Source organism: Orcinus orca, chromosome 11 (assembly GCF_937001465.1).
Source record: "Orcinus orca chromosome 11, mOrcOrc1.1, whole genome shotgun sequence".
Classification (NCBI taxonomy): domain Eukaryota; kingdom Metazoa; phylum Chordata; class Mammalia; order Artiodactyla; family Delphinidae; genus Orcinus; species Orcinus orca.
In genome coordinates this window covers 37,049,092-37,061,601 of record NC_064569.1, presented here as the reverse complement: position 1 = coordinate 37,061,601, position 12,510 = coordinate 37,049,092, and the positions used below count along the sequence as shown (strand labels likewise).

Here is a 12,510-nt window from a genome sequence, read left to right as displayed (position 1 = left end):
TCACTCTGTATGACAGACTCTAGGTCCATCCACCTCACTGCAAATAACTCAATTTCGTTTCTTTTTATGGCTGAGTAATATTCCATTGTATATATGTGCCACATCTTCTTTATCCATTCATTTGTTTGTGGACACTTAGGTTGCTTCCAGGTCCTGGCTATTGTAAATAGAGCTGCAATGAACATTGTGGTACATTACTCTTTTTGAATTATGGTTTTCTCAGGGTATATGCCCAGTAGTGGGATTGCTGGGTCGTATGGTAGTTCTATTTTTAGTTTTTTAAGGAACCTCCATACTGTTCTCCATAGTGGCTATATCAATTTACATTCCCACCAACAGTGCAAGAGGGTTCCCTTTTCTCCACACCCTCTCCAGCATTTATTGTTTGTAGATTTTTTGATGATGGCCATTCTGACCGGTGTGAGATGATATCTTGGGGGTTTGATTTGCATTTCTCTAATGATTAATGATGTTGAGCATTCTTTCTTTTTTTCTTTTTTTTTTTTTTTGCGGTACGCGGGCCTCTCACTGTTGTGGTCTCTCCCGTTGCGGAGCACAGGCTCCGGATGCGCAGGCTCAGCGGCCATGGCCCACAGGCCCAGCCGCTTGGCGGCATGTGGGATCTTCCCAGACCGGGTCACGAACCCGTGTCCCCTGCATTGGCAGGCGGACTCTCAACCACTGTGCCATCAGGGAAGCCTGAGCATTCTTTCATTGGTTTGTTGGCAATCTGTATATCTTCTTTGGAGAAATGTCTATTTAGGTCTTCTGCCCATTTTTGGATTGGGTTGTTTGTTTTTTGATATTGAGCTGCTTGCAAATTTTGGAGATAAATCCTTTGTCTGTTGCTTCATTTGCAAATATCTTCTCCCATTCTGAGGGCTGTCTTTTCGTCTTGTTTATGTTTTCCTTTGCTGTGCAAAAGCTTTGAAGTTTCATTAGGTCCCATTTGTTTATTTTTGTTTTTATTTCCATTTCTCTAGGAGGTGGATCAAAAAAGTTCTTGCTGTGATTTATGTCATAGAGTGTTCTGCCTGTGTTTTCCTGTAAGAGTTTGATAGTGTCTGGCCTTACATTTAGGTCTTTAATCCATTTTGAGTTTATTTTTGTGTATGGTGTTAGGGAGTGTTCTAGTTTCATTCTATTACATGTAGCTGTCCAGTTTTCCCAGCACCACTTATTGAAGAGGCTGTCCTTTCTCCACTGTAACTTCCTGCCTCCTTTATCAAAGATAAGGTGACCATATGTGCGTGGGTTTATCTCTGGGCTTTCTATCCTGTTTCATTGATCTATATTTTTGTTTTTGTGCCAGTACCATACTGTCTTGATTACTGTAGCTTTGTAGTGTAGTCTGAAGCCAGGGAGCCTGATTCCTCCAGCTCCATTTTTCTTTCTCAAGATTGCTTTGGCTGTTCCAGGTCTTTTGTGTTTCCATACAAATTGTGAAATGTTTTGTTCTAGTTCTGTGAAAAATGCCAGTGGTAGTTTGATAGGGATTGCATTGAATCTGTAGATTGCTTTGGGTAGTAGAGTCATTTACACAATGTTGATTCTTCCAATCCAAGAACATGGTATATCTCTCCATCTGTTTGTATCATCTTTAATTTCATCAGTCTCTTATGATTTTCTGCATATAGGTATTTTGTCTCCTTAGATAGGTTTATTCCTAGATATTTTATTCTTTTTGTTGCAGTGGTAAATGAGAGTGTTTTCTTAATTTCACTTTCAGATTTTTCATCACTCGTGTATAGGAATGCAACAGATTTCCATGCATTAATTTTGTATCTTGCTGCTTTACCAAATTCATTGATTAGCTCTAGTAGTTTTCTGGTAGCATCTTTAGGATTCTCTATGTATAGTATCATGTTATCTGCAAACAGTTGACAGTTTTACTTCTTCTTTTCCAATTTGGATTCCTTCTATTTCTTTTTCTTCTTGATTGCTGTGACTAAAACTTCCAAAACTATGTTGATTAATAGTGGTGAGAGTGGGCAACCTTGTCTTGTTCCTGATCTTAGTGGAAATGGTTTCAGTTTTTCACCATTGAGGATGATGTTGGCTGTGGGTTTGTCGTATATGGCCTTTATTATGTTGAGGTAAGTTCCCTCCATGCCTCCTTGCTGGAGAATTTTTGTCATAAATGGGTGTTGAATTTTGTCGAAAGCTTTCTCTGCATCTTTTGAGATGATCGTATGGTTTTTCTCCCTCAATTTGTTAATATGGTTTATCACATTGATTGATTTGCATATCTTGAAGAATCCTTGCATTCCTGGAATAAACCCCACTTGATCATGGTGTATGATCCTTTTAATGTGCTGTTGGATCCTGTTTGCTAGTATTTTGTTGAGGATTTTTGCATCTATGTTCATCAGTGATATTGGCCTGTAGTTTTCTTTCTTTGTGACATCTTTGTCTGGTTTTGGTATCAGGGTGATGGTGGCCTTGTAAAATTGAGTTTGAGAGTGTTCCTCCCTCTGCTATATTTTGGAAGAGTTTGAGAAGGAAAGGTGTTAGCTCTTCTCTAAATGTTTGATAGAATTTGCCTGTGAAGCCATCTGGTCCTGGGTTTTTGTTTGTTGGAAGATTTTTTTTTTTTTTTTTTTTGCGTTACACGGGCCTCTCACTGTTGTGGCCTTTCCCATTGCGGGGCACAGGCTCCAGACCTGCAGGCTCAGCGGCCATGGTTTACGGGCCCAGCCGCTCTGCGGCATGTTGGGATCTTCCTGGACTGGGGCACGAACCCGTGTCCCCTGCATCGGCAGGCGGACTCTCAACCACTGCGCCACCAGGGAAGCCCTGTTGGAAGATTTTTAATCACAGTTTCAATTTCAGTGCTTGTGATTGGTCTGTTCATATTTTCTGTTTCTTCCTGGTTCAGTCTCGGAAGGTTGTGCGTTTCTAAGAATGTGTCCATTTCTTCCAGGTTGTCCATTTTATTGGCATAGAGTTGCTTTTAGTAATCTCTCATGATCCTTTGTATTTCTGTAGTGTCAGTTGTTATACCCACTGACTCTTATTTGTCAGATTGGCCTAGCTAAATTCCTTTTTATTCCTTCATACTGTTTTGCTCCTTAAATGTGTTAAGCTCCTTAACATATGTAACCTGTCAACTTCAATGAAAACTTCAGTCCAAATGGATCTCTTTTCTCTAAGCTCTGATTGTATTTATGTTTGTACCAAAAAATTTATCATTAGTCTTTGTTGTTTAATACTTATATAAGGCTTCTCTTTTCAGCAAGACAGTGCTTGGTGGCAAGGAGTATAAAAGTGTACTGGATTATCCAAAAAATTTACTGGCTTGGTTTGTATTGTGTTCTTTTATGTGTAAAATAATTTCTTACAGTTTGGGGTTTTTTAAAATATGTATATTATTGGGACAAGGCAAACATTAAAATTCTCTATTATAATTCATCCTATAGGAAACCCTTTTTCAAGGAAAAATGAAGAAGAAAACTCAATATACCCTAAATGTGGGAGATCAGGACTATGAAGATATGGAAGGTAACTTAATTTTTATAAAGCTTGTGTGTTGAAGGCAAAAGTTAGTGTTTCCATACTGTTTGTTAACAAGGAGTTTTTTGTATTTACATATTTTTTTTGTTCTTAAACTGTGAAATAAGCTGCCTAAATAAGAAGTGCACACCTTTTTTTCCCCGTCTTCTCTTGTCTTATTTTTGATCAGTCAGTTTTTAGTTCATTGAGCTCTGCTCTTTTTCTTCTTAAGTTTTGCTCCCTACTGATTTAGGAATGACATTTTTCTGTTTGTTTTTATTATTACTGTCCTTGGTTTTTTCTCCATTCCCTTCTTCCTGAAAAAAATCTCAAGTTCCTTTAGTGAAAGTCTGTTGGTGGTAAACTTAAGTTTTTGTATTTATTTTATCCTCTTCAAAACTATTGAAAGATATACAATTCTGGATTGATAATTTTTTTTTTGTCTCTTAGCACTTTGAAGATATTATTTAGCTATTTTCTAGTTTTCTTACTAGCTGTCAAGGAATGTCTTTTCAACCTAATTGTCATTCCCTTGTAGATGATCTGTCTTTTCCCTCTTTTTGCTTTTAAGATCTTGTTTTCATCTTTGATATTGTACAGGTTTGCTACTTTGTTTCTAAACATGGATTATTTTTATTACTCCTGTTTAGTATACCTTGTGTGTCGTTTATCTGTTGGATCATGTTTTTGTTTTATCATTTCCCAGCCATTACTGCTTCAACTATTGCCTGCCCTTTAGTCTCTTCTTCTGAACTTCAATTAATATGTTAGACTTTGTTCTGACCTCATTTCCCAACCTCTGTTTTTATATCTCCTTGTCTGTCTCTTACAGTCTAGGTAGTTTCTTCAGTTCTTCCAGTTCACAAATATTTTTTCTTCTGGGTCTAACTGCTGTTCAGTTATTTTATGTAGTATTTGAAAGTTCTGATCTTTGAAGCCAGTGGACATCTAAATAAATTTATAATAAATAAATATAATACATAAATAAAAATAAATCTAAACTCATTCTTGTTTCTGCTGATTCTTACTCAAGGCAACGTATTTTCTTCTGTTTGGTAAAGTTTGATTATGAGCTCATATTTGATCCGTTTAATCTGTGGAATCCTGAGGGCCTAAATTAGGGATGCTTTCCTTCAGAGGATTTGTATGTATTTGCTTTTTTCTGAACCCATGCTGGGACCACTTTAACCCCATTTGAGGGTCTTGGCTTAAAACTGGAATCTCCTAGGATCAGTTTCCCTACCTGGATTGGTCCTAAGGTTAGTCTCCAGTTCTGAACACTAGTATGGACATGTATTTCCAGGGCAATGTCAGCTTTTCCATTTGCTTGGCATATACTGGTCACATTTCAGCTGACCATTTCTGTATTTTTGTTTTGTTTTATGTTGAATCTTGGAGTTTCTTTTACTTTTGAGCCAGCACTGCTTACTTCTTGTGTGTTGGTTACATTGCTGGTAGGTGTTTAAATTAGTACAAACCCTAAGGGGTATAATTTGGCAGTATCTATTCATAATACAAATGTATGTACACGTTGGTCTAACAATTCCATTTTTAAGAATTTATCCTGTAGATACACTATTAAAAATGGGAAATGAAAAGTTTTTCATTGCAGCATTGTTTGTAATAGCCCAAGTTTGAAAACAGGTGAATGTCCCATCGATAGGTTGAAACAACAAAAAACACAGACTGCTGTGTATAGTGTTCTAGCATTTGTGCGAAGAAGGAGGTTTGAAAGAATATATATTAGGATTTGCTTGTCTGTGCATTCTATCTTGTCTCTGGAAGAACACAAAACAAACAACAGTTGTTACTTGTAGCATTGGATGGAACTAGATGGATGGGAGTAGATTTGCTTGGGAGATTTGTCACTATAACCTTTTTTTACTTTTAAATATTTGAACTATGTGATTATTACCTATTTTAAAATTAATTCATGAAAAATTCTTTTCACTCCTCCCTTAAATTATAAATCAGTAAATGTTGGGGTTATTGTGCTCAAGGAGTTTGTTTCTTATAGTGTATCTAAGATCTAATTACTTTGTAGAAGGAGGGCCTTTTAGAGTATCTAGTCATTTGGTCTGGAGAAATTGAAAGCATATATCGTTGCTTTACTTTATAGGTGAAGAAAACAAAGATAATACTGCTACCATTGGTCTGTTGTACAGTGAAGCTGATAGATGTCCAATATGTCTCAGTTGCCTGTTAGAGAAGGAAATTGGTTTTCCAGAAAGCTGTAATCATGTCTTCTGCTTGACCTGTATTCTTAAATGGGCAGAGGTGAGTCTAAGTATTAAATATTATTGTATTTTAGTTCCCTAGCATGATTTCATTCCACCTAGTCTAAAGACTTGATACTGCCTTTCATAAATTATTTCACAGTAATGTGTTTTCCTCCACTTAGGACAAACATCTCTGTATTGCTCAAATTTTGTTAGTATATTCCCTTCTAAATTTTTTATATTCAGCTTTTTGTTCTTTTATGATTAAAAAATTTTAAATGCATACCATTAAAAAAAACGGGATAATGGATTAAGTATTTTTTTCTGGTAGAAATGCAGTAATTCATCTTCAGTGTACTTGACCCTCTTGTGACTATATTTACTACTAATAATAACACCTTCTCTCTGCTTTGTGTTTTATATTTTTCAGAGAATTTTTACATAGATTATTAAATTTCTTCCTTATATCAGCCTGTGGGATAACCAGAACAGATATAACAGTGTCTTTCCATTTTACAGATGTGGAAACTTGGATTTTGTGTTCTATAACTTGGCCAAGGTCTCATAGCTTAAGAGACAGAAGTAAATTTACAACTGCATTTTCTAGTTCCTGTGTTTCATTTATTTTGAACTAATTTCAAAGTTAGAGATATTATTGAGGTTCTTCATAGATAGTTAATGATTAAGAAACAGGAAAATTTGGGACTTTTAATGTATTATGTTGATTCATTTTGGGTCAAGTAGATCACAGTACTGTATATTGAATATTCATTATGAGCCCCATTGTTAGAAATTGTGAAATAAAAATTTATCATACTGCTCATGCTATATTTTCTGAGTTAGTAATTTGTCAGTGTGTAAAAATTAGTAAAGGAGATAAATCTTAAAAATGTTTTTAACATTAGCTGCATTCAAATTCTTTGTTGTCCTTATGCACATTGGAATTAATTGTCTATTATATAACTGGGGTTTTCAGAGTTCCATGTCTAACTTATATTTCATCAGTAGTATGAAAAAGAGAACATAACTGTGTACTGACTCTATGGCCAAGTTCTGGGAGGGGGAAGAAAAAGATTTGTTACACCAATTGAGTTAATAATAGTATACTTGGAAACAGTTCTAAATAGATAAAAATCTAAACTGGTTTTTGGCAAGAAAGGGCTAAGGATAGGTGAAAATGTATTCTGGAAAAAAATATTTTGAGTTTAATTTAATTATTTAATATAATTGTAAATCTCTGTGTGTTTGCAGGAGCATTGACTAATGAAATAAGAATGCATATTTTTCTCTGCCACCCACCTAATGATATCATCTGTGTTGAATTTAGTGCACCATGGTTTGCTTTGTGATTAGATATCTTAAAAATAGAGGAGATTTTGCTTCCAATAGAGAATTACTGGATGGCTAGAAGGCTTCAATTCAGTGCTTTTTGTGAGATTGCATTCAGTGACCACATAATTGGGGGTTCAACAACCATGATTTGAGTATGTGTTTTTCTCTGAGGATTAGAATGTATAAAATAGGCTTGATTTGTCATCCTTCATTACACTACATGCATCTTTGATACAACCATTAGCTTTATCATGGTGTACAAGTTCAGGTGTCTCTAGGGTAAGTATCTAGAAGTGATTGTAGACTGTGTACATATTCAACTCCACTAGATAGTGCTAAACTTGTCCATGTTTTTAACTATTGTTGAATATTTATAAGTTAAAAATACTTGTAACATACATAGTATTGCAATCAGCACTTTTCTTGCATGTAATGTTTTTCTTCTTTTGTGTTACCCCTTTGGATATAAACATTTTGTTGAAGCCAAATTGCTTCTAAAAGAAAATACTTATCGGCTGTACTGCCATAAATTGTGATGGGCAGTGGGGGAGTTGAGGTATTGTTTAAACAAAACTAGTTAACCTTGAAAGCAGAGAATAAACAGAATATTCTGAATTATTTCATTGTCCCTAGTGGGGATAGCAGACATCAGTTAAATAAACCATTAAGTTGAGCAGTAACGAGAACACAATCTACTAATAAAATGTTCATTATAGGGCCTCCCTGGTGGTGCAGTGGTTGAGGGTCCGCCTGCCGATGCAGGGGACACGGGTTCGTGCCGCAGTCCGGTAAGATCCCACATGGCGCGGAGCGGCTGGGCCCGTGAGCCATGGCCGCTGAGCCTGGCGCGTCCGGAGCCTGTGCTCCGCAACGTGAGAGGCCCGCGTACCGCAAAAAAAAAAAAAAAAAAAAAAATGTTCATTATAATTAATAAATGATTACTGGTTAACAAAATCACTTCAAAATTTTCAGTTTGAATCTTTTATTGGTATGATAAAAATTAGATATATTTTGAAGTGTATCAGTGCTTTGACAAATAGAAGCAGATTTCATATTCACTAGTGTTTTTATTCATGGCCATTAGTTATTAAGATCTCTCTTCTCATTTTCCTCAGCCTCCTTCTGTTTTGAAAAAGAGGCATGTAGTTTACTTTGGATTTCAGGATTAGGAAAGAGCATTTGTATTCAGACTCTGCTAACTGGCCCGGCCTTGTGCTAAGGCTTTCTTTTATATTCTTTCATTTAAATTACTATGTTAATGTTTATTTGAAATTCAAGGCATCGATCCTGAACTCTTAAGTTGTTTCTAAATACTTCAAGAGCCTGAAATTAAAATAATTTTTAAAAATTGATCCATAGTTTTAAATTTTACTAATGTTCACTTTTAGTAGGGAGTTAGAAATCAAAAGTGAAATTTACAGTGGTTGGAAATCTACATAATAAGAAAAAAGTACAAAATGTATTCAGGATCACCTTCCTAGTCTTATGTGTCTTTCAGAAATTCTGTTGAGCTATCTGAGATTTATTCTCAAGGTTTATTAAAATTTGATTCAGAATAGGTATCAAGAACCAAGAAGGACTCATTTATTTACTTTCACCTTAATATTTTAATCATTGAAGAAATTCTCCATAAGAAACAAGTAAAGTTAAAGTATTTAATAGTCTAGTATATTTATTTTGGACACATTCCTGAAATTTCTCATGCTCTTAAAATATCTATATCCAGAGTCACAATCAGTTTCAATCTCTTCAAGTTCTAAAATTTTGGTTCTTTGGTTATTTAAAACAAAAGCCATTTAAGGACTAATTAAGTAACTGAATTTAGTCTCTAGATATTCATAGAATGTACTTACCTAGGGCAGAAAGATTCAGAATAATGGAAGCTGGTGGTCTTCATGGCCCATAGCCTAATTGCCTCCCATTAGGGACACTAGAACAAATTGAAATTAAACATGTCCATTCTGTGTTTAGTTTCAAGAAATTCACAGATGGTAAGCCTGCTGGTTTATAAAATAAAAATGATGATATAGAAATAAAATATTGATCTAAACAAAGACACAGTAATTGACACTTAGGAAAGTTGAAGTTCTTGTTAATTTAAATCATCAGTATTAGAACTGAGAATCTGGAACTAAAGAAGGCCTTTAACCTGATGAAATATGTATAGAACCAATACACTAAAGTTTATCAGCCACTTAGAAAGTTAATTATTTTATCGATACTGTGAGGAAAAATACAGTCTAAACATATTGAGGGCATTTAGTTTACACATAAGTTTAATCTTGATTGTCTGAGTTTGCACATTTTAAAGTAGATAATTAGAAAAGTGAAGGCTAGGGAAGTTTGACACATGGCCATAGCATTGACAGCCAATCATAATTATGATCCTCAATAGACAATAGGGTAACCTACACACACACTAAGAAAATAAGATTTAGGATTTGGCAGGTTGCCAAGAAGTGGTTACAGTTTTGACCCTTAAAAGGGTTAAAGTTTGAGGACTTGGAGACATTTCATGTTTGAAGTGGTTAAGAGTTTTTACTCTATTTAAAGGAACATGCAATATATGTGATTAGGAGGTTTTTGATATTCACTGGGATTCTTTTCTCTTTTAAGTAATGTAAATATTTCCCTTATTTTTAAAGTAATTTTTTTAATGTGATTAACTTTCCTACTATAAGCAAATTATCCTCCCTCAACTTATTTCTCTCAGTCCTCCATTTATATCAAATGCTGACAGCTTCAGTTTGAGAAAGTAAGGTTAATGAAATCAAAATTGCACAGTTGGCAAAGGTATGTTTTCTCTCATGAGACTAGAAATGAAGAGAGTCTTACTGTGGTGATGTACGGTTCTTGAAGAAGTCAGACAACAGTGTTCAATGCAGACAGGTGAGGAGTATGTTTTTGGATTAATAGTACATACCAAAAAAAAATCAAAATGTGACCCGTTGACTTATATCTTGACTACTGATATGTTTTATATACAGATGTTCCCTTATGCAGTGAGTAGAAACTTATACATCATTCTAGTGATTAGATTATTGTTTGGTAACATAATTCAGCAAAGTTTTATTGCCTGGATTTTCCCAACAGTTTTTCCTAAGATGTAAATTTTTTCTTTATTCCTGAACTAAACCAAACCTCTCTGTTATGTACTTCTTTGTGAACAATAATGTAAGCATATCTGTGGAGCACTACTGTTAGTCCTTATCTTTATAATCTATAAAGCGTTGTCAAATACATTAATTAATTTAATTATTACAACTTGTGTTGTAGGTGATTCAGAGCTGTCTATCTTCATCCTTAAAGTAGATTAGAGAGGTTGCTAGTTCTGACTCCTCCAGAACTTGAATTTGTGACTAATTATTCCAAATTCCTAGTTGTTTTCACTCTGTATTGATCCTTTGGTAAAACCTTTGGTAGAGCAAAGAATATTTTTATATTGTGAATGCTCATTACCTAAAGCATATGTAATAGGTTTTCATTTAATATTCTGTTTTTACCAGTTGGGTAAATTAATGTGTATTTCTGTATAGTCTAATTTTAAATGTCAGAATTTGTAAAGTGATTTATACAGATAGTTTATGGGATTTTCTGTTTTTATGCTAGAAAATGAAAGTCTTAACTATTAAATGTCAAAAGAAAAGAAAGGTTAAAAGTAATTCTACCCAACTGTTGTAATTTATTTTTAAGAATATGAAAGAGTTCCTTTTGAGTAGTTGGATAAAAAGTTTTCTTGCTGTTAATTTTATTACTGACAGCCATTTGCCCTGTAGGGATACATTCCTGAAAGCTGTCTTGAAAGATGGTTAAATGTGATAGAACTGTCTTGAAAGAACTGGTTAAATGTGATAGTGTACATGTAGGCCGACTACAGGTGAGCACTTCTTTAGAGGTGCAGACTAGGTATCTTGGGACCATCAAGAAGAAAGGATAGGTCCTAGTGAATGGCTTTAAAATAAGCAGCAACCTCTAATGGTATGCATTCCTAAATCATCTTTATTTGATTTTGAACTGCAGTTTTATATAATGTGCTCTATTTATTAGTAAGAGAGATAAATGTTCTAGAGATTCCCATGAACAGACAAACCTACCTAAAACATAGGTACTGAGATTTAGTCTTTAAGCACTTACCTTTAACACTTGCTTCTCTCTCTCTAGGAGGGGCTATCGGTAGGCAGCCTTTGTGATTGAGGATAGAGCAGCAGCAGGAAGCAAGAAATATTAGAAATCAAGAATCCTGAATTCCCAAATAAGGAAGGTTTCCTGTTCTTACATTTAAATATGGGTTTATCTGAGCTGGGAATTTACAACGCTTCAGAATACTAGGGTATGTTTTACTGAAATCATTAGGAAGATTATTTTTTTCTATCGAAATTGCCTCCTTAACTGATATAACCTCAGTACAGAGCATTCACAGTAAAATGAATGCTCTGTTTTTTAATACACATTACATTGTAAAGTAGTGATCAAATTCTGTTAATTTTGTAGCTGTATCACAAAGTTGAATGATGATATTGGATTACTTTGACTATGAAACTAATTAAATTAGATACTTGAAAAATTATTGAAATAAAAGTCATTGTCAATTTAAATAGGTGAATAATTGAAGGGTATTTTTGTTGTATATAAGAACTCAAAATGGTGAATAACCAAAGGGTATTTATTTTTGTTGTATACAAGGAAAATAAAATTTGGGATAATTTTCTTTAAAACTAAAAATATATTTTAAAGAAGAATTAAGTATATTAGCTAAAATTTTTCAACATTAGTTTTAAATGTGAATTTTTTAAACCACACAACTTAAAAACTAAATTAGTTATTTTAGTGACACAAACTCTGGAAACTAAGATTAAAATATCTTTGAGATTTTCTGAATGGGTATCTGCTGGATTATAAGGAGGAAGATTCCTTAGGAATGCTTTAAAATTAGGCCAATGCAAACCATTTTTTAAAACCTTTCTTTTTTTTAACTTTCCTATTAAAGCTGTTTGATCATCATGTGATATATAATTTTATGCTTTAGTACCTACTGATGACAGTGTCTTTGAACTTTGGCTAATATGCTAATGTAAAGTAGCCTTATATTTTTCTTACATTATACATTAACAAAAAATGAAGGATCCATTTAGTTTTTAAAAATCTGTTTTGATTTCTTTTTCATTAAGTTCTTTAGTCACTATTAATTTATTGAGGTATGCTGTGAAGACTTAACTCAGGATAACTGAATTTCTTTTCTGTTTCCCGTTTGAAATGCTTTGCTAAACTGTTTTAAGGTCAGAAATGGATATCATCATTTCTCAGTAGCCATAGCAAAGATATTTTGTCTACTATAGGTAGCTTATTTTCTGACCTATGCTTTTTTTTAAATCTGAGGAGGATAACCTGCTTTTAAGAAATTTTTCTGACGGTAAGCCTGAGCCAAAGAAAATCTGTTAACTTGTTTTCTAGTGTTAAGTAGATTATT

The 12,510-nt window shown here is 34.1% G+C and overlaps 1 protein-coding gene across 7 annotated transcripts in view; it reads left to right on the top strand.

The window, feature by feature from the left end:
• The window catches only part of SCAF11 (SR-related CTD associated factor 11), a 71,181-nt gene that overhangs the window by 26,124 nt on the left and 32,547 nt on the right, over positions 1 to 12,510 (top strand). For 6 of the 7 annotated variants that reach the window (XM_033436499.2, XM_033436503.2, XM_033436501.2 and 3 more), the window contains 2 exons: positions 3,420 to 3,501; positions 5,612 to 5,769. In XM_033436499.2, coding sequence (XP_033292390.1) covers positions 3,441 to 3,501; positions 5,612 to 5,769 — 219 coding nt within the window. In that variant the 5' untranslated portion in view covers positions 3,420 to 3,440. Of the gene's footprint in view, positions 1 to 3,419; positions 3,502 to 5,611; positions 5,770 to 11,204; positions 11,374 to 12,510 lie in introns of those variants that run through there. The other variant, XM_033436504.2, reaches the window with a different exon arrangement.